The following is a 22,510-nucleotide window of genomic DNA, read 5'->3' as shown; positions in this document are numbered from 1 at the left end:
GGAACCGCTTCCGCGCACATCCAGAGGCCGGGTCTAATCCGTACCTTCCCGCCTTAGGAACCGGACAACCAACGCTGCCTCCCGCCCCCGCTCCGTCCCATCTAGTTACTCGGGAGAAACCAGAAGAGAACACTTAGCGCCTAACGGCTCAGCCGAAACGCCTCCTGCAGTCCGGTCTCCGGCCGGAACCCTCCCCGACCTGCGACGGGGGGAGGGGAAGAGGCGGGGGCCCGGGAGGCGGGCGCGCGGCGCGGCGGCGCGGAGGATGCACGCGGGGGTCCTGAGCCTCTCCGCCCTGCTGCTGGCGGCCGAGCAGAGCGCGCGTGAGTGCGGGGCAGGCCATGCTCACCCCTCCGACACCCCGACCCACCCTGACGCCCGGGTACCCACACGCCACCCCGGTCCCGGCGGCCAGCCCCTGCCTGCGCCCTGCACTGCGCGCCAGGGCACACACGGCGGCACCCCAGTCCCCCGGGGATCCCCGCGAATGCACGACCCTCCCCGGGATGCGTGATTCCCTCCCGAGGACGCATTCCGCCCCCTCCCCCCGCCCCGTGCATGCACGGTCCCCCCCGTGCCTGAGACCCCTCCCCGGGGGCGGTACGGTCCTCCCCCCGCCTCCACCCCCGTGCACGCACGGTCCCCCCTGTGCCTGAGACCCCTCCCCGGCGAAGGCACGGTCCTCCCCTCTCCCCCCGCCCCGTGCACGCACGGTCCCCCCTGTGCCTGAGACCACTCCCCGGCGGAGGCATGGTCCTCCCCCCGCCCCCACCCCCGTGCACGCATGGTTCCGCCGTGCCTGAGACCCCTTCCCGGCGGAGGCATGGTCCTCCCCTCTCCCCCCGCCCCGTGCACGCATGGTTCCCGCGTGCCTGAGACCCCTCCCCGGCGGAGGCACGGTCCTCCCCTCTCCCCCCGCCCCGTGCACTCATGGTTCCCGCGTGCCTGAGACCCCTCCCCGGCGGAGGCACGGCCCTCCCCCCGCCCCCACCCCCGAGCACGCACGGTCCCCCCTGTGCTGAGACCCCTCCGGCGGAGGCACCATCCTGCATCCCCCTAGCGGATGCGGGATCCTGTCCGGGAGTCTGGGCACGTGTGTCCCCCGCCCCTCCGGAAAGGCCTCCCGGACGCGGCAGAGTGCGGCAGGTGCCGGGGGCGCTGCACGCGGGCCTGGGCGCTCCCTGCTCTCCCCACGACCCGGCCGGCCTGGGGGTCTGGGCGGCGGGGGGAGCCGCCTGGGGCCGGGTTGGGGTGGGACGGGGCTTGGCTCCCGCGGAGCTCTGGAGGGCTGTTCGCAACCGGCCCGGAGGGGACACCCAGGAGGTGCGGGGAGCGCGGTCCGCCCGCCGAGGCGGAAGCGGTTTAGCGCCTCTGCCGTTTGAACTTGTAACTCCTTCGGTGCCGGAGCGGAGCCTCCGCCCACTGCCACCCGACCCCCTGCAGCCGCGCCTTCCTCCGCGGGGTCCCCGCAGATGGTGGATTTAATGGGGCTCCAGCATCTAGACCCCCAGGGTTCCTCGCCCCTCCCCAGCTCAAAGGCAGTTGGGGACCCCGGCGGGCGCGGGCTCTGAAATTCATCCTGGGAGCTATCTGCCACCCCCACCCCCCACCGTGTTGGCCGGGTCCCTTACTGCGGTCGCTGCAGGAAGCCCCAGCGCGCGCCCGCCTTAAGGTTTCAGAGGCGCTCAGAGGAGGCGCCAGGTTGAGATCGGCTCCAAAGCTCCCGGGTCCATCGCCCCGCTGAGCAGGGCTAAGATGAGACAGGACCCCGGGTCTCAACACCCACCCCAGGTGGTCCCGTAAACGTTGGCCCCTCCTTCCCTCCCAGCCAGGGACGCCCGGGCCTCAGCATTCCTCCGACTGGGCAGGCGGTGACTCCCCCAGAGGCATTTTGTGCCAGGGGGCCCTGGTTTGCCTTGTGTGCCAGGTGATTAGAGCAAGGGACAGAGCCTGGGGACCGAGGAATGGCTGCCTAGCCCTGCCTCCCCTTCCAGACCTGCAGGGTCCCGTCGGTACCTGGGGCAGTGCTCTCTTGCTGCTACAGTTCACAGTCTGATGTGCCCATAAATCCACGTCAAACTCTAACATGAGGGAAACCCAAGCAAGAGTCCTGTTAAAACAATTACCGTGAGTCCCAAGCACCTACTAGTACTGGGCAGGTGCAGCACCCACCTCTATGTCACTCATCAGGGAGGGCAGATCCTAACCTAGATTTGTCGGTCTCTTTCCACTGCCCGACCATATCCTGCAATCCTCAAAAACAGAATAAATGAAGCCATCCCCAGGAAGGAGGTTTTACATTTTTGAGCACATACTAAGTGCCAGGTGTTTTTTGTGCCTGCTGCCCAATGCAATCCAACGGTCCCTTTATACGACCACGGTGTCTGACCTTTTGGGATCCTTTGGGAAGCTCTGGCACTTTCATTCAACCTCATTCCCATCTAGCCTGCCTGTGGGCCCTGCCCTCTCCCGGAATGGGTGTAGCAGGCACCCTGCCTGCTGTGAGGATGCAGCGTTGCCTGCTTACCCAGGCTCCGTCCAGCCTTCCACTGACCCTCTGGTCCCTCCTCTTCCTTCCCAGGCCTCTGCACCGTGGTTTACTACTTCACCATAGGCCGCCGCCTCTGGGCCTGGCTGGCCCTCTCTGTGCTACTGCCTGGCTTCTTGGTCCAGGGCCTGAGCTACCTGTGGTTCCGAGAAGATGGACATCAAGGTCACTGCTCGTTGGTGGTGCTACACGTCCTCCAGCTTGGTGTGTGGAAGCGGTAAGAACAGGCAGCCCCTTTCACCCCTGAAGTGTGATTTCATACGTGCGATAGGCGGGTTCTTCTGCGCATAGGCATTCCACCCTTAGGGTCGCAAACGTGAAGGCTTGGGAGAGTGTCCGCAGTCACCTCTTAGAACCTTGGCTCTGATATCGGTCCCTCTGCCCAGCCTGCACGTCCTTGAGCATCCTTAGGGTGCTCCTTTGGGAGGGAGCTGTGACCCTTCAAAAGCTTTTTCTTGACTTGGGCCAAATCCTGTTTGCTCTTGTTTCAATTCAGTTGGTCAAGCCTTTAGAGCCATAAAATGTGACTCAGTTAGGGCTGGTCCTTGCAAACCCCTACTGCCCCATCCAAGAGGGTGGCACAGATTTAACTACCGACTTGGCAGTGGAGTCGGCATTAATTGTAATATTGGCATTAAGCTGTTATTGCAAGAAGAAGCCATGTGGGTTCCCGGGCCAATTTTTTCCATAAAAAAGCAGCCTGGACGGGCCTAATGCTCAGCAGGTGCGCATGTGGTCCACCAGTGCAGGTCGGTGTTACTTTCCCTGGGATACCTGGATTCCAGGAGGGTCGGGAGAGGCATGGCAGTGAGCTTACACTGGGGCAAATTTCAGCTTTCAGCTGTGTCACCATCCCATAGAGTTGCCAGGAATTTTAAAAGGGAAAAAAATGGGCAATCAGATCCGTGAAGCCCCGCAGCTCAAGAGCACATGCAGTTGTAGACACCGAGGGTGGGAAGGTCGTCCAAGGAGTCATTGCCAAGGCTCAGATCTCGGGCTGTGCTGCTGGCTGTTTTATGCTCAAGGGCAGAAAACAGCAGCACAGCCTGATATCTGAGATGTGAGCTGGGGGTTTTATGCCCTTGAGCTACGCCCAAGGCTTTCTTTGGAGGAGCTGAAGTGACTTTTCTGATTTCCCAGCCGTGTCTGAGGAGGGAATGAATCTCAAGTTGGAGACAGAGGGTGCTTCTGATAAAGACATCACCCAACCACCCAAATTTTACTGGGGCCCTCAGAGCTGGAACCCTGCATCTCTAAAGGCATCAAAAGCATTTTCAGCCACAGCAGTTTTGCATAAAGCTGGGCCTTTGTGTTCAAGCCATGTGGTTCCTCTGAAAAGATAGGACTCTGACCAGTGGGAAGAGAGCAGAGGGGGCTTTCCCGTCAGACTCAGGGAGGATTGGAGCCTGTACTGGGAGCTAGCCACATGTGCCGACCTTCTCTCTGCCCAGCTTGGTATGAAAACCATTAAGGGCTCAGGTCCTTCCAGGGACCACCTGGTACATACGTTATAGTCATCAAGTATGCAAGCTCAAGGACAGACCACCTATTGCAAAAATGAATCAACTTTCCCCTAAGCAAACATGTCATAGCTCAAAAGAAGATTGAAGTCAGTGCCAGTCACTTGAGAGAAGCTTCCTGAATAATTGTCAGATAAATCTGCTTTCTGGGTCTCCATGGGGACCCATGGTCCCATCTGATCCAGTGGCTTCTTCAGAGATGGGGCGGCGTCAGGCTCGCATGTGTCCACTGTCATGCTGGTGTCCAACACTGACCCACACTCATCTTCCCCAAGTTTCTCCAATGATGTCATGAATGCTAAATATATATATATATATATATATATATATATTTTTTTTTTTTTTTTTTTTGGCACACGGGCTTAGTTGCTCCGTGGCATGTGGGATCTTCCTGGAGCAGGGATCGAACCCATGTCCTCTGCATTGGCAGGCGGATTCTTAACCACTGCGCCACCTAGGAAGCCCTAAATATATTTTTTTAAAAACTAAAATGGGTAAATGAAGAGAGACATGAAAATTAGAAATTAGGAAAAACAACTAGTCATCTGTATCTCTTATTTTAAAAAAGAAGTTAAGGCGATTATATATATATATTACATGTATTATATATATTTATAAAAATATAATATATATAAAATATATAATATAAAAAATATAAAAATATACGTAAAATAAAAATATAAAATATATATTTATATAAAATGTAAAAATAAAAATATAAAATATATATAAATATAAATAAATATATAAAATTTAAAAGGGCCAAAAATATATATAAATATAAAATATAAAAATATAAATATATATATAAAATTTAAAAGGACCAAAAGAAAAAAAGCAAGAAAAAAGAAAAGAAGTGAGACAAGTCAGGATATGGAAGGAATGTTGGAAAAGAAGCTGACGCCAGAAGGCACGGTTACTCCAGGTGAACCACAAATTTGGCTCTGAGTTTTGTAGCAAGCATAAGAAGCTACATGGTTTGCAATATTTCTGTGATTAAAAATAAACCAAACAAATGGAAATCCACTTCCGTAGAAGAAAGCTTTGAAAGTTCAACTATTCTTCATCCTGCAACCAGCGTATTGGGTTCTCATGAAGGAGACACTAGGTAATGGAGTCTGAGCAAATCCACACGGAGTTTGCAAGACTGATTCCCAATCAGGGCCAGCAAAGAAGCCTTTCAGCAAACTGCAGTTCAGCTAAAGCACCTGTAGGAGGAGCCAAGACAATGCTGTTTGCAGAATCCTAAGTAGCATTTAAAAAGGGATCTTAACTGTGATGCAGAAGGATCTGCTAACAACAGAAAAGCCAATCAAGCACAAGCCTCGTGAAGTATGGTGGCTTATAAAAAATGCAAGGACTTAAAGCATAAACTATTCCTTTTTAAATTCCGAATAATACAAACAATGTTCGTGTTAAGTCTGACTCTGTTCAAGAGAACCTGACATTAGTGACTACTTGTTTAAACAAATCAGTTACTTTTTTCTATTTTGTTTTTATATTTCCCCCTAATGCTATATGTTACCGACATTTAAAAAAATTTTAAGCCTATAAATGCATTTGTAAACTCAGCACGAGGTGACAGACAAACACCTAACCCATCTCATCCTTAGTTTTGGTTTAGAAATTTTTCTTTAGTGGAAGATAAAAGTTGTTACAGGGAGTGTTGAGGTGAGCTTTCAGGATATGTAAGGCAAGCTTAACATAGATGGATATAAATTTAATATTTAAAAGTTTGTAGAATATAGCCCTGTCAATAAGTACAGGAAAAGATACTCAGCGTCACTAACCATTAGGGAAATGCAAATCAAAACTACAATGAGGTACCACCTCACACCCATTAGGGTGGCCACTATCAAAAAAAAACCCAAAAAACAAAAAATGGGAAACAACAAGTGTTGGTGAGGCTGTGGAGAAAATGGAACCTTGTGCACTGTTGGTGGAAACGTAAAATGCTGCAACCACTGTGGAAAACAGTGTGGTCGTTCCTACAGAACTTAAACATTGACTTACTATATAATCCAGCAAGTCCCCTTCTGGGTATATATCCAAACAAGTTGAAAGCAGGGCCTCAAAGAGATCTCTGTACACCTGTGTTCATAGCAGCAGTACTCACAGCAGCCAAAACATGAAGCACCCCAAGTGTCTACTGATGGATGGATGAATGGGCAAGCAAAATGCGGTCTGTAATTACAGTGGAAATAAAGAATGAAGTTCTTACACACGCTACAACATGGATGAATCCTGAGGACATGACGCAGTAAGCCATGCAATAAGGCACACGTTGTCTAATTCCACTCACCTGAGCTACGTAGAGTAGCCAGCATCATAGAGACAGAAATGAGAATGGTGGTTGCCAGGGGCCGGGGGAGGAGGGAACGGGGAGTTCTTGTTTAATGGGAACAGAATTTCAGTTTTATAAGATGAAAAGAGCTATTGAGATGGATGGTGGTGATGGTTGCCCACCATTCTGTTACTGCAAATTGTCAATAATCTATTAAATTATTAAATTTAAATTATTAATATCACTGACTGTACAGGTAAAATGGTAAAGATGGTAAGTTTCATGTTATGTGCATTTTACCACGATTTTAAAAAGCTGAAAAAAAAATGTACAGCCCTAGCAGAAACCCCAGTTGTTCACTATCTCAGCTTTCACGTCGCCAAAAAGTGTTAAGATGGAGAGTAGTTTTACTTATTCTTCACCTTGTGGGACTATGATAGACTATTCTGGGTGACGTGGATAAGTCTGGTTTTTTATTTAAGCTGTTCGTGAGGGAGGATTAGAGCTTGCTGAGAAACTTCAGTCCAAAGACCAAGTTAGTTTAATTCAGCAGTTAACAAACGTCAATTTCTGGTCCATGTTGTTTTTAGTGCAGCTAGAAATCTTACACCATCATCAACACAGCTCAATACGCTCGGTATGTATTCTTTCACGTTTACTAACCTCGTGTGACCAAAGGGACTGGAGACACATGATTAAGACGCAGTCTGAGGCCAGATCGGGAACAAAGCTGGAACAGTGAATCAGAAGAAGAGGGGGATGTTTGCAGTGCGCTGGGAGGGTTGCCACGGTGCATCCCTGGACCAGCGATGTCTTCATCACCCGAAACGCATTAAAAACGCAAATTCTAGAGCTGCACCTGGACCCACATGGCATCACAGCAGACGTCTCATAGTCCTCCAAGCGCATCTATTTAATGAGAACTTCTGGGCCCGGGGCCCGGCAACCTGTCTGTAAACAGCCTACCTGGGGACGCTGGTGTTGCTCGCGTTTGGCAGCACCGTCCGGGCACAGGAGCCTTGCGTGAGGCCGAGGAAGGAGGTGGATCTTAATCCACGTGGGAGGGGGAGGCACTTCGGACCCAGGAAACAGCAAAGCCGGTGCAGAGGCCCAAGGAGCTGCCGGAAATGGTATTTTTAGGAAACTAGGAGTTTGTCGTGCTGTGAGCGCACGGTGAGGACTTTCTGGACGAGAGCAATGTGGATGGGGACAGGTTGGGCTGGACGGCGAAGAAATTTGTCCACCAGGTAAGGGGTTTGAGAGCCGCTGGAAAGGTTTAAGTAGAGGAATAAAGGAATACCCCGGTCACATGCGGCCCTTAGAGAGAGGAAAGGCAGCGGAACGGAGAAAGAAGAGTCCGAGGGCCGGGCAGGCGGCCAGCAATCCGGGCAGGAGCTGGTGAGGACCTGGAAAGAGGCAGCCACCGCGAGGACGGATCTAGCGGGAGTTTGATGGGAGCGGGGGACCCATCCCTTCCCACCACTGCCCCTCCCCCTCCCTCCCCCACCCCCGCGCCCCAACTTTCACCTGCCCCCACCCTCGTGATCTCAGTTCCTCCCCCTGCAACAGGTCCAGAAACCCGGTTCAGAAGAGCCGGGTGAATCGCGTTCCCGCTGGTTCTCCACTTCCCCCTGGTCCGGAAGGGAAACCCGACTCCTCCTGTGTCCGGCCCCAGAATGGACCGCCCTTCCAGCAGCCCTTCTCCTGCCCCGACCCCACAGTGCTCCCTCCCTCAGGCTTGGTCCCCGTCCTACGCGTGCCTGTCCTCCTTGTCTTCCTCTCTCCCCGGGACCCCTTCCATCCCTCTCGTTTTGACACATCTTTCTTCCTACTTAAAACATTTCACATGTGTGCGGCTTTCTTTCCGCAACTGGATCTTGGGCTTCCAGAGAAGGTGTTTAATTTCGTTTGCACCCCCTGCAGCCTTCAGCAGGCGGGAGCAGCCCACCAAGGATGCACATGGCTTGAGTGGAGGCGGCCGGGAAGGCAGGAAAGGGGACTGGTACGTCCCCAGAACGGAGGATTCAGGACCAAAAGGGAAGCTACCGTGTTTGGCTTCACAAGCTTTTTATTAACACCATGTATGGGTCAGAGATCACGGCTTCAAAGACTCAGTAAGAATCAGGTCACTCCAGGATCCAAAACATGAAAGAGGAAAGCTGTCTTTCTGAAGTGTCTTTCCTGGGCCCTTGGTACCCTGAATAAAGCCATTTCAAAGAGGACCCCTTCTGCTCTGGCTGAAGAACTGTTGGCCGGAGATCAGAGGGAGGGGCCTTTTGGGGTGACTTGAAAGGCGCACCCAGCTCTGACTCAGGAGTCGGTAAGTTAAAATGATTTCCAGTTTTTCTTACCTTGGACAGAAGTTCGCAATCGCACGTGGACTTGGCAGGCACGCTGCCCCGGCTACAGGCAGGTGTAGGATCACCTTGTTCTGGTTCCTGGGCGGGTGGTTGGGAAGCTGCTGTGAAGCCCCCAGAGCCCACGTGTGCCTGGGGGGTGGTGGTGTTTTCTCCATGCGCGACCCTCCAGGTGGCACAGGACGGTGACCCATGGCCCCTCCGGACGGCTGTCATAAGAGGCGAGCATCAGAAAAGGTTCCCAGGGTGGGTTTGGGGGGGAAGTAGAATGAAACTGGAACATATCCTAATTCTTTTTCTCTTGTTTTGACTCCTTTTCCTGGATGTGAGGAAGGTGCCCTGCCTGGAGGAGCTGGTGTGTCCCTGTGGCCAGGGCAGCCTGGTCTTGCAGACCGCAGGATAGCACCCTGCCCTTCCTGCTGTCCAGTGGAAAGGGATTAATTCCCATCCTGAGAGGCCCTGGGGTGCGGGAGTGGTTCAGGGTCAGCGCCAAACTTTGCACGACGCAGAGAGAGCCCCAGCAAACGCGTCTGGTCCAGGCTCCCGACCCCTTCCACGTGTGGGCAGAGTGTGGTGCACTGGCCGGGCCTGGCCGGGCAGGCTTACCTGCTGCAGCACGTGGATTAGAAGTGCCGTCTTCAGGCTGGTGTCAGAGCTCAGGGCCTCGGTGTGTAGATGTGATCGGTTTATCCCGAGGAAGCTGTCGGTCTCTGCCTGATAAGCCAGAGCAGGGGGTCCTGTGGAAGCTGTCACAGTGTGAGTCCTGGACCTCCTCCTCCTCAGGCATTGGGATGCCGTGTCCACTGTTCTCTGGAAGGAGGTGGAGGCCTCCCGTTGGGGCCAGCTGCTGCTGCAGGAGGCGGACCTGTCGGCCCTGCGCCTCTTGGAAGCCCTGCTTCAGGTCGGGCCCCACCTGCTGCTTCAAACATATGTTTTCCTCGCCTCGGACTTCACGGGCATCGTGCCAGGTGAGTGACTCCCACCACCAGCCACAGACTGACCGACCTCTCATGAGCGACAGAAATGAATGCCTTATTTCGCAAAACCTGGCGACCTAAGATGTCCCCTGTGTGGGAAAATTAGGGCCGACAAGCTCACTATGTTACACAAGGGGATGCTTAAAACTGGCTTTTGTTTGGGGTGATGAGTTCCCAGGGGGTCAGCTTCCTTCGTGGGGGTCGCTCCATGGGTCAGAAACTGCAGGTACTCAGATGACCCTGAAAGCGCCTTGGGAAGGTACCACGCGTGGCCTCTTGTGAGATCAATGTGTCTGTCTCTCACGGGACTAACTCAGTGCAGCCCAAGCCTCACATCTCAGGTCCCAGCAAACATGCATCTCCCAGTAGTACTCTCTCCAAGGTGCAGGCTTTCCCCTATGGGCCTGGCACCATTTCAAGTTCTAGTCTTATTTCTTTGATTAAAGATCCGTTATCTAGATCGAGCGGCAAAGTACGTTTGGGATGAAATACCACATGCAGAGCCTTTAGGATCTGCTCCTTCATAAGCCAGAGGTGCTCGAGGAGCAGTGCCTGGGATGCTTTTCTTAAAGGGTGGACGCACGGATGGCCCAGCCCACCTGGGGGACGAGGACCCAGGTGTTAAGCAGAGGACATCTCTCCTGCACGTCCTCCTTTCTTCAGGGCAGATACAGGCATGCGTGTTTTCGTGGAGGTGGTGATGCCCTCTGAGAAGTCAGATTTTGTTAAGAGGCTAGGAGTCCTGTAAATACTAGGGTGTCCGCTTCCCTTCCAGGAATGAGTGCCCTGTGCTCCTGGTCCACGCTGTCCTGGGCCCTGGTGAGCTATGCGCGTTCCGTGGGCTCCATGAAGCCGGGTCACCTCTCCATGCCGTGGACGGCCCTCGGGTGCCAGCAGCTCTGGAGGATGGGCATGGTGGGAGCCCGGGTCCTGAGTCTGGTTCTCTTCTTCCGAGTTTACCACGTCTGGGCTCTGGTCGTTGCAGGTAAGCTGGGCTTGTGTTCCAACAACTGCCCCAGAGCGTAATTCCTTAAAATAACCATTTATGGTCAACAACCCGGGTTCTGAGGGCTGACTGGGCTCCTTTGGGGGTTCTAGCCTGTGGGGGGGGCGGTCCTTACACCATCACAGTGGGTCAGCAGGTGTCTGGATTTACAGAGAGGTGCCACTGGGCTGGCCATACAGACAGCTGGCACCCAGGACCCCCCGCACCCTATGTCTGTAGCAAAGTCGTCTTGCGTTCGGACATGGCAGCTGAGAATTCCAAGAGAAAGGGGGTAGAAACTTCCAGTCCTCTTAAAACTGACCTGGAACTGGATCAGCCTGGCTTCTGCTGAATTCTGCCCGGCAAAGCAGTCTCGGCCCTCCCAGGTTCAAGAACGTGGACGAATAGACTCAGCCGTGAGTGTCCGGGGAGGGGAGGAATGTACGGAGGCTCTCTTTGGAGAAACGCTCCCACTTGAGCCCAGCCCTCAAAGGACCAGCCAACGCCAGAGCACGGCTTCAGCTGCTGTGAGGGCTCCACGTTCTGTGTCGTGGGCTGCAAATCCTTAGTGAAACGGTCCCTTAAACAGAAGGGATGTGCAGGGTGTCACGTGCCCTGACCCGGTACAGAACATGCAGTACATACTGTGCTGTCGCTCACAGCCTGCAAAAGCCATCCAAGTCATTCGAATGCTGCTGAGTTCTGGCCACTTTCTCTGTTTCAAACAGGACAGCTCCACTGAAGCCAAACCCCCTCCCAGCCCTTAGTCTAGCTGAACCTGATTTGACCAGTCATGACGGGGAGTCTACGTGACGGTGCAGGGGCCTGTGTCCCTCCCCAGAGAGGACTCTCGTCCGCTCCTCAGGGCACTCCCTTTGCAAGAAGGAACAGTGTCCTCTTGTTTAGCAGGAACTAGAGGCATTGAGAGATATTTACATTTGAGCCTAGAGCAAGTGAGGATACATTTATTGGCAGAGAACAGAGGTTTTTGAAAGAAATAGTGTTCCTAAAGAGACATTAGTTTTTTTAAATTCATTTTTCAAAAAAACTTTCAGTTCAAACTCCAGTCCGATATTATTCCTCCTAAAATATAGGAACAGATGTTACAGCTAGACTGCGTACAGATCTTTCCTTTAGATGTGGAGGTTTGTTAGCTCTTAAAGCAGGGATGCAAAAAACAGTGAGCAATCTGGGACTTCCCTGGTGGTCCAGTGGTTGGGACTCCGTGCTCCCATTGCAGGGGGTAAGGCTTAGTCCCTTGGCAAGGAACTAGATCCCACAACTAAAGATCCTGCATGCCGCAACTAAGACCTGGTGCAGCCAAATAAATAAATAAATATTTTTTTAAAAATAGTGAGCGGGGGTGGGGAGGAGTCAAGGAAGGGAGGGAATACGGGGATATGTGTATAAAAACAGATGATTGAACTTGGTATACCCCCCAAAAATAATAAATAAATAAATAAAATTAAAAAAAAAAATAGTGAGCAATCAGTTGTGTAACTGCCTCCTTAAACACTTTCTGGAACGAAAAGGGCATAAGCACATAGTATCGGGTAAGTGTTACTGAAGCTAGTCTGTTTTCTCATCCCCAGATTAGGTCAGCTACCCTTTATGAGGATCAGGTGGGGTGATCTGTGCAGAAACAAAAACTGTGGGTTTTCTGTGCCACTTGAGTCTCTTCTGGGTTTTCATCTATCTCCTTGGATGCTGAGTCAGATGCCGTCAGAACAGAGAGGAGGGTGACAGGCCCTGGTGTCCTCATCCCTGCCCCCGCCTCCCCCCCCTCCCCTCAATGGACCCTGACTTCCGAGGCCACTCTCTCCAGGTGCTCACTGGCTGGTGATGACCTTCTGGCTCGTGGCTCAGCAGAGTGACGTCATGGACAGCACCTGCCACTGGAGGCTGTTCAACCTGCTCGTAGGGGCCGTGTACATCCTCTGCTACCTCAACTTCTGGGACAGCCCTTCCAGAAACAGGATGGCCACGTTCTACACGGCAAGTAGTGATGACGGTTTTCTTAATCCTAACTTTTACTGTATGCATAGAACGTGCGTGTGTGCGCTTGTGCACATATATCTATTAAGAGAGAATAGCTTCATTTTAGGAAAAAGTCTGAAAAGAATTATGGCCTTTTAAAAATGTTTTATCCATCTTTTTTAGTTGTTTTCCTATTTATTTATTTATGGCCATGTCGGGTCTTAGTTGCAACACGCAGACTTCTCTCTAGTTGTGGCCCACGGGCTCAGTAGCTGCGGTGCGTGGGCTTAGATGCCCCTCGGCATGTGGGATCTTAGTTCCCTGACCAGGGATCAAACCTGTGTCCCTTGCATTGGAAGGGAGATTCTTAACCACTGGACCACCGGAGAATTAGAGCCTTGAACAGAGATGGGCTCTGAAAACAGTGACCCGACGTCTAGTTGTTTCCACCTAGCTACGGTGGCAAGGACTGTGGCGTACGTGGCGATGTTTTCCAGCCACTCTACGTTGGCCCATCTGATAAATATCATTACAGCTCTGTTCTGTCGTATACACGATGTCCTTGTTAACCATCTCGGTTACTGAGTTACGGCCGTGGTCCTAGATAGTGTGAAACACACAAAGGTGACATCGTGGCGGTCTGCAGGCTGCTTCTGGTCCAGTAGAGGAGAGAAGCTTGTACCCAGATAATTTCTAAAAAGAGGGAGAATGCGGACAAGTGCTAGCAGAGAAAGCAGTGTCTGAATCTCACAGGAGGGTCACTTCCTGCTGGGATGACCAGGGACTTTTTGCTTTTAAGGGAGGATAAAACATCAGTTTAATCTTGGAAAAGCTGAGCTGAGGGCCCACAGAAGACCCCATGATTATCTCACAGATCAGATGCATTGGCCCGCCTATTATCCGTCCGCTCGGGTGGCAGTGTAAGGCAACTAAGTACACTGCAGGGACCGTTTTGGCGGGAAAGGGGAGGTGGCACCGCATGGCAAGCGGCAGAGGACAGAGGGCCAGCCGTGGGCTTCGGAGCACAGGCTTTGGCATCAGGTGGGCTTAGGCGGGGCCTGCCAGCGGTGGCCAAGAACTGGAACCCTCTGGACCTGTCTCCTCATCAGCACATCAGGAACGTTGCCACCCATCTCTCGTGTCCCTGTGACAATGATGTAAGACCTGCCTGCTTTTCAGGGTCCCTGTGAAGATTAAACAAATAATAAACAACTTGGGCAGAAATAACCAACAAATAGCGGCTGTTACTAATAATAAAAGGTGAAGAGGCTTTCAGGGGCGCAGATGCTCCAGGGCGGAGGCTGGAGCGGAGGGGAGATCCCGGAGGTACAGCTCCTGTCCAGGAGCAGGTGGGCGGTGCGGTCCCCTCCTGGGTACAGGACGGCCCCGTAGAGCTTGGGGACCCCGTAGGCCATGGGGCCCACAGACCAAAGAGGACTTGTGTTGCTGAACGAGCCACAGAGCCCCACCGAGCCTCAGTCTTCACGTCTGGAAACCGGGAGTAACAAGCCCATCTCACCGCGTGGGGTGAGGGCTGAGTGTGGGGGGCTGCCCACACGCACGTGAATAAAAGGGGGCTAACTTCACCCTCCATCAGCAGGGGCAGCGTGTTCACGGGCTGGTGCCCGAAGGCGCCCTGAGACGCTGGACGGTTAAATAAGGAGACGTTTCACGTTTGCTCCTTTTGTTTGTTTTTGTCACGTTCACACCCTTGTCAGCAGATCCATAGATCATGTCCCAGGGGCTGTTACATAAGGAAGGGAAACAAATGCTTAATTCCTTCCAGCTGCCTTCATCACCAGAGTGATGGAGGAGGAAAGACAGAAATTAGATGCTGTGGACGTTTCAAGTGCGGAGGCAAAAAGCTGCAGAAGCAACATGAAGGCCACAGAGTAGGGGGGGAGGACACAGGAAGGCCAGCGTGGACGGTATCGAGATGGACACACCCGGACGCCAGTTAAAGGCGATGCAGACAGATTCTGTTAAGTCAGTTGCAACAAGGAAAGGGGTCCAGCGTGGACTGACCCCAGCCTCACCTTGTGCAGAGGTGACTGCACCTTTTAAAGGGAGCATGGGGGCAGGGAACCCCGTGGTCTCAAGCAGAGTCGGGAGTGACTGCACCATCTGGGGTGTTAATTGGCATTTTTCAGGATGAGAAACACACTTCCCGTATCTTCACGACAGGAGGCAGTGTTCACACACGTAAGAGCAAGATGCCCACAGGCTGGGAGAGCTGTCTCCTAGGATGTTTGTATTTCACAGGGATGGTTCTCAGGTCCTGGAGAAGACAGACCTGGGTGGTAAAAGATTTACATTTCAAAGGGGCAGAGAAAGGATTGATAAATTGCAAACTTTCAAAAGTAACTGCCCCTAAGAGGGGGTTCGGGGCCTCTCTGCCAATTACCAGGCTTTGGCTGGAAGGAACCGTAAACTCTTCTGGCAGCACCGAGCTTCCTTAGGCAGGGACTTCATTGGGGCGGGGTATTCACGCTAGCGATGCAGCCCTGAGCTGTTGGAAACTGCGGTAGTGTTGGTTCAGGTCTCTTAGTGTGGGGAGGTGGGCAAAGTCACTTCTGCTACAAGTCTGCCTTTTTTATACGCCAAGGTGGAGGTCTCGTCACAAAGTGGGCTTAGAGGAGCATGTCTGAGTTGTTTGGTCAAGAAGAGGGTCTTTGTCAGTGGGAAGTCGCTGCACTTGCCAGGGTTCTCCAGAGAAACAGAACCGACAGGATGCGTATCGAGATGTAAGAGGAGATTTATTACAGGCATTCACTTATGCAATTATGGAAGCTGAGAAGTCCCACAGTCTGCCATCCGCAAACCGGAGAACCCGTAAGGCCAGTGGTCATTCAGTCCAAGTTCAGAAGACCAAGAACCAGGAGCTCAGTGTCCAAGGACAGGAGAAGATAGATGTCTCAGCTCAAGAAGAGAGAAAGAGAATTGCCTCTTCCTCTACTTTTTTGTTCATTCGGAACCTCAACAGATTGGAGAAACGAACGAAGCCCACTTGCATGGGTGAAGGTGGTCTTTACTCAGACTCCTGATTCAAAGGCTCATCTCTTCCCGAAACACCCTCACAACACACCGAGAAGTGATGTTACCTGCGTCTGGGCATCGCTTAACCCAGTCAAGTTACGCATAACATCATTGGGAAGATGCTGCAGGGTACAGGGAGATCAACTCGATTATCGGTGATGACCTAGAGGGGTGGGGTTGGGAGGGGGGCTCAAGAGGGAGGGGATATGGGGATATATGTATAAATACAGCTGATTCACTGTTGTACAGCAGAAACTGGCACAACAGTATAAAGCAATTATACTCCAATAAAGAGATGGGGGGAGAAAAAAGACAAAAAAAAAAAATCAGCAGTCACGGTCCTCGTGGGGGCAGCCTGTAGGAAGATGACCCTAGATCCTGGACAGGAGAGTCAGGACACGTTGTCAACAGGACTGTTGCATTGTCAGGGAGTGGACACTCCACCCTGAGTGGAATGGAGGTGGGGCTGTTCCCAGAGGTGTGAGGGAGGATGACAAGGTCTGATCTGTGGGTCCCCTGACAGTGATGCGGAGGAGGAATTGCAGAAGGAGGATGAAGACAGAGGCTCCAGTCGGGCCCAGCCAGGAAGTAACGGGTTCTGAACTGTGAACTGGCAGTAAGGACAGGAAAAAGGAGATGGATTTTTTTTTTTCACAGTCTGCAATTGTTTTGTTTTGTTTTTACATATACAAACTTAAGAGTTTGACTCAAGAGGACCAGACGGCTGATGGGATGTGGTTGTTTTAAGCAGTAGAGAGAGGGCACCTCCAAGTTTTGCAGGCTGGGCTGCTGGGCAGTGCCACTTAGTACCTGAATGAAGCCTGCGGAACCCTTGAGACACAGCTGCCCAGAGCCTAAGGCACGGGGTGGTGGGTATTCTTAGGATTTTTAAGCAGCCCCTAATGTCATTTTTTGTTTTCTCCTTATTTGACCTGTCTATAGTTAAAATGATGCCAGTGAATGACTATGGCAAACTTTGGAAGACTTTTAGCATAACAGTATTACAACTTAGGGTTTTTAAAAATGTCTCCTATACAGTATTTAAATACATTGTCTTTGTATTACGTCCAGTTTGTTTACTCATTTTAAGAAATATATTTTATATTATATTACTATATTAAAATATTTTTGTATTCATCTATATTTATATTTTTAATTATTAGCTTTGGAAGCCATAGCTCATGAGCCCGCCTGGATGGGAGGTACCAAGGAGGAAGGCTCCCGGTTCAGCCAGGGCCAGTGCCTCCCTGCTGCCACCTGGTGGCCAGGGGCCAGATTTACCTTGAAAGAGGCAAATATTTGAAAAAAAAATTCTGAAGTTATGAACGTTTGTGACTCTGGCCCTGCAGATACTTTTAATTATTGTCCTAACAATGAAACTACCACGTGCATACAGTTCACATGAGATTATGAGACATAGAAGGTAGCAAATAAAAGTCTGTCAGCCCCGCCTGACCCCCCAAAGGGAGCCCCGCAGCCTCGTGAGCTCTGCCCTTAACGTTTCCTGTGCGTTTACGGTTCTGCAGACATTGGAATGAGCTGCACGGAGAAGAGGGAGAACCCCCTTTTGCCAGAGAGGCTCACTCGACCCCGCCCCTGCTGTCAGGAGGGCCCGGTCAGCCGCGGCAGCCCCTGGGGCACGAGGACAGAGCCCCCAGCCTGGAAGGCGGCCGCAGCAGGTCGCAGGACAGGAGCATCCCCGAGGCCGCGTGCACCTGCCCGCCTACTGACTCCCCGTTTGGTCGCTTAGGTGATGCTGCTTGAGAACACCGTCCTTGTGCTGCTGGCCACGGACTTTCTCCAGGGGGCGTCGTGGACCCGCCTGTGGGCCGTGGCAGGAGTCCTGTCCGGATTTCTGATCGGTGAGACCCCCTGTCGCCTTCCTAGCCCGTCCCCCCGCCCCACCCCCCACCGCAACTCGCTTCTTTACCATGAGCTCACTCCCAGGGTAGGAAGCGGTGCTCCGAAGCAGTTGGCTGGAGACCAGGGAAACTCCCTGCACTGCCGGGGCCCGGGAAACTGGGTCAGCCTTGGCCTGCCCTGCTTGGCCGTGCTCAGAACCGGAACCCCAGGTGAGGCGAGGCTGCCTCGGGCGTGCGACCCTCCCCGGAGCCTTGGCAGGGGTCAAGGACGCGACCTCCCTCTCTTTTCCCAGCATAAAGGCATGGGGCGGGGGCGGGGGGCCGTGCAGGGAAATTCCTGACCCCACACACGTGCTGCATCTCGACAAGAACCCCAGGAGAGGGGGCTGACCTCCCCCCAACCTGGTGTGAAGCGCAGAGGAAGTTAAGCCGTGCCGCGAGGTCGGCGGTCTGGGAGTGGCAGAGCTGGGATGCACGGCCACCCCAGTTCCGGCGTCTAGCACAGGGCCTGGCAGTTTAAGATCATCGGTTACGTTTCATGAGGAGTGAATGTCCAAGGTCCAGGCTCCGCCCACCGTCTTAACCCGCCTTAACAGCGCCACGTGGGCTCTTCTGCTGTTGGCCTGCTCCTCCTACCAGCCCTCCGCAGCGTGCGCTGGCCCAGGGGTGGCGGCTCCCTCCTTCTGCAGGCCTTTGCTAGACTTCCAACACAGCACCAAACACCTCATGTGGGTCCTTGTGCTTCTGAAACGCGGTCCGGGGCAGAGGCTCCCCTGCTGTTTGCAGCGACTCACCGCCCTCGCCCCAAAGCCTTCCCTCTGCTCTCCTGCATCCTGGAGGCGGCGCCGGGGAGGGGGGGCACCACTGGCAGCCCTGGCCCCTCACACAGAGGGGTGGGGGTGTCGGGGAGTAGGGTCCTTGGCCAGCAGCTGGGGCTTGGACTGGCCCATGTGGGCAGAACTGAGCAGGGAGAGGACCCGCCCTGGAGTTTGCAGCATTTGGAGAGATGAAGAAAGCAAGCCGGTCCCTGCATCCCTGCCCTGGTGGTGACGGCCTGCAAAACCACAAGCGGAACATCAGAACCAGGGTATTGACATGACATTTTGAAGACGCAGAGAGAACATTTCCGTGGCCGTAAGGACCCTTCTCTTTTATAACCACGTCCACCTCCACCTCCTGTGTAACCCCTGGCGACCACTCACCTGTCCTCCGCTTCTACGAGTGTGTCATTGCAGCCGTATTCTGTAGCTGGAATTGTACAACCTGTGGCTTCGGGCATCGGCTTGGTCCACGGAGCACCATTCCCTGGCGATTCTTCCAGGCCGGCGTGGGCTCCGTGGCCCTCCCTGTTGCTGAGGGCTGGTGCGTGGTTTAGGAAGCGCGGCGGGCCAGCCATTCGCCCGTTGAAGGACAGCTGGTCGGTTCTTTTTAAGATGATATATATGCCAGGGCGCTGGGATGCAGGTGGTGACAGAACTGAGGACACCGGGTGCCCAGGCTGGCTCTCTCCCACGGCACTGCGTCTGGTGCTCCCGGCACCGCTCAGGCCGTCCTTCCCAGGCGCGTGGACACCGTGACACTTGGGATGAAGGGACAGCAAAGCTGAGCAGACAAACCACTCGTTTGGATTTTCCAGTTGTCCCTGAATCCTGTGAACACAGCGGGGTCGGAGTTAAAGAGGCGCCCCGCCCCCCCATCTGCTTTACATGTTTTTACACGCCAGTTGGAAAATACACGCTGACTCCATTCCTAACATGTGCTGTGCTCCTGGGAGCTGTGACGCTGGGTTGCAGTGTTGCTCCAAGGAGAAGATGTTTTCATTCCCTGTGGGTTGACCTGGGATGCAGGGAGCAGAGAGCCAGGGCAGAGGCTCGGCACGCAGGGCTCAGATGGAGCCAGGCCCGCCGGCCCTCCTCCCCGGCTTCCTGGGGCGGCCAGAACCCCCGACTCCCCAGTGGCGCTGGAGGGAGTCTTCAGGGGGAAGATGGGGCATGAATTATAGTCAGAGGAGCACAGGCATTAAAGCAGCAGCTCCTGCTCCCATCTTGAGCTCCCCTGATGAACATTTACTGAGCACCTACTGTATGCCAGGCTGGGGCTGCAGCCAAGAACCCAGTGAACCACAGGCCTCAAGGGAAGTCTGTCCTCTTTGAACACATGTACCTGGGACTTGCAGGATGGGGACGGGGGTTGGGGGGGTCAGCTCCCCTTTCTTGGCCTCGGGTGGCTCATTGCAGAAGAAGGGTGACAGTACTTTCCTCCCACCGACTGTGAGAACTCGGAACAATGTGTAGAAATGGCCTGAGCCGTGCCCCCCATCCCATAGGAATTCCATCTCCATTCCCCGGAAGATACTCTGAGAAGATGCCAGGGGACGTCTGTTAGGTCCCTTCTAGCTCCATCCTTGCTGCGACTTCCTGGCCCCTGCGATGTCACCCCCCAATCCTAACCCTCACCCCCCGCCTATGTCAGGTTTCATGCTGTTTATAACGAGCGCCCTGAAACCAGGCGCTTGGTCCAGTACAACAGGAAGCTGGAAATAACGTGGGAGGATTACTGGAACGCTCTGTTAAGTAAATTATTGCCGTAGTCAACACTTCTGATCAAAATAAATGAACCTGACAACAATGTGATTAAGATGTTTGTGCACAAAGGAAGTACTGCTGCTGCTCATGGAAATTCCTTACTGTGGGCTTTTTGATGGGCATGTTTAGCCTCTGCTTGGGTCTTGTTTTTGAAGTAATTCCCTGCCTTCCCCGTCCCTCGCTTTGAAATCCATCAGCCAGTGTGTGGATGGTCGAATTCTGAATATTTGACCCAGTTTTCTGAAAGTAAAATTAGCATTTCTACCAGACCTCTCTCTCTGTCTCACACACACATACACACACACACACACACATCTAGAGGACACAATTGGAGCCTCCCTCGAGGAAAGAAGTCAGCATCCACAGGACTTAAACTTTGTTCTTAGATTTTCAAGTTTGGACACAATTGCAGCCTGTGGGAGCTGAAGCAGACTTAAATTCCCCCCAAATATCCAGTTCTGATGCTCCAACAAGAGTCCTGGTTTAGATCCCAAATTACATTTTCTACTCAAAATTCCAGAACCTGGGATTCTGCAAACCACAGGGAGGATGCAGGACTTCAAAGAACATAACCTTGTGCTCCTTTTCTTCTTCTCCTTCTTCTTTTTCAGGCAGTGTCTCGCTGGTCATTTATTACAGCCTGCTACATCCTAAGTCCACAGACATCTGGCAGGGCTTTGTAAGGAAGTCCGGTGGCACTGCAGGGGGTGATAAAGCAGAGGGAGACTCTTCTCCCCCGGCCTCAGGTCCGGCTGGGGAGGGACCCAAGAGCCTGGGGACCTGCCGAGAGGAAAGTGAGGAGCTAACAGGTCTGGGGAGGCCCCCCAGCCCACAGCGGGGTCCCCCAGAGGCTGGGCTGGAAAGCCAGATGGCCGGGGAGGCCTCTTTCCTCAGCCACCACCACTGGCTGTTGGTGAAGCTTGCCCTGAAAACAGGAAACGTGTCGAAGATCAACGCGGTCTTTGGAGAGGACAATCCTGGCTGCTTTTGCTCCCCTGCGTGGGGGTTGAGCCAACGCTGCAACCAGCAAAGGGAGCCCCCATCATCCCGGCAAGAGCCCCCATCGTCACCCCACGACCCTCTAACCTCAGAGGAAGGCTCTGGGTTTCACGTGGTCCCCAAGGCAGAGGCTGACCTGTGGGAAACCTCGACTTACCTCTCTTTTGCCGGCGATGACCGTGACAAAGCTCCGGCCCGGAAGCCGGCAGCCACGCTGCAGGAGGGCAGCCCAGAGGCAGGAGCCGTGGCCGCGTCCAGGGTGCAGGGGAGGGGCGCGGGGGGGCGGCCGCGTGGCGGGGAAGGACAGGAGGGCGCCACGCTGTACTTCAGTGCCACCGCCGAAGGGGCCACGTCCGCACACCAAGAAGGCAGCGGGGCCGCTCTGCCGACGTCCCTCTCCGGGAGGAGAGCGGGGGAGGGCAGCCCGGCCCGGCCCGCCGCGCCTCTGCCGGCCACCAAGCCCTTTCCCGCCACCATGGCCAACATCAGCCCCATCTTGGGCCCCGGCCCCGGCAGAAGCGTCCCCCGCCGGGGCAGAGCCCTGGGGGGCTCCGGGCAGGGGGAGCAGCGGGAGTCCACCGCGGACCGGAGGCATCCCGCGGCTCCCGGCGCGCCGACGTCATGGCCCAGGGTGAGCCCGCGGCCCGCAGACGAGCCCTGCCTCACGTCCACCCCCAAGTCTGAGTCCACCCACGGAGACAGCAGCTGCAGGGAGAGGCTGAAGGCCGAGACGAGTTTCTCCATCTGACCGCAGTCACAGTGGATGAAACAGGCCAGCGGGTCAAGCCGGCCATTGGCGTCTGGACAGGAGGCGTCCCAACCCTGACCCCGCAGCCGGTGTGCATCACGTCTGGACCTCTGTCCGCCCAGCTGGAGAGCGAGGGAGCCCGGTTAGATAAGCTCCCCTGCAAACCCCACGTGCCGCACGCGTGCGTGGGCATCCTCCTCTGCCACAGTGTGCGGCGTGCGAGTAAGGCTTGCAGTCCACATCGACTGCTCCCGTGTACAAACTGCGAGATCCTTTCTCCCCCAGGGGTTCCTAGGAAACTCTGAGGTGGAACCCAGAGTCCTCTTTTATTCTGGCTTTTCTTGCTACAGCTAGCTTCTGACACTAAGTGGTTATTAATCAAGTTTTTAAACGTGTATGCTAACTGCATTACTTTATGATATTCCTTGCTAAACCTGAGGACCCCTCAGGCTTCTGCCCAGTGGAAGGAGAGTCAGAGAAAAACCAGAGCTGGACAGAGTTAAAGTGGTGAAAATAGATTTTACTCAGGAGCGATTGCAACAGGGGAAGAGACCTCAGTATAAAACCGGCTCGACTCTGAACTCTGCTTGGACAAGATGGGGTTTACAGCCCAGGAGCAGGTGGGGCTTCGT

General features: G+C 53.9%; 1 protein-coding gene across 1 annotated transcript; it reads left to right on the top strand.

Annotated features, from left to right (window-relative positions):
* Positions 1-265: 265 nt before the first annotated feature.
* Positions 266-21,878, top strand: XKR5 (XK related 5). Its single transcript, XM_057697412.1, has 7 exons — positions 266-323; positions 2,582-2,765; positions 9,493-9,677; positions 10,462-10,671; positions 12,497-12,666; positions 17,435-17,546; positions 20,743-21,878. Exons 1-7 carry the CDS (start codon positions 266-268, stop codon positions 21,876-21,878), a joined length of 2,055 nt encoding a protein of 684 aa, XP_057553395.1.
* The last annotated feature ends 632 nt before the right edge of the window (positions 21,879-22,510 follow it).

The sequence above is a fragment of the Hippopotamus amphibius genome, chromosome 10 (assembly GCF_030028045.1).
Source record: "Hippopotamus amphibius kiboko isolate mHipAmp2 chromosome 10, mHipAmp2.hap2, whole genome shotgun sequence".
Taxonomy (NCBI): Eukaryota; Metazoa; Chordata; class Mammalia; order Artiodactyla; family Hippopotamidae; genus Hippopotamus; species Hippopotamus amphibius.
This window is presented reverse-complemented; position numbering and strand designations above follow the sequence as displayed.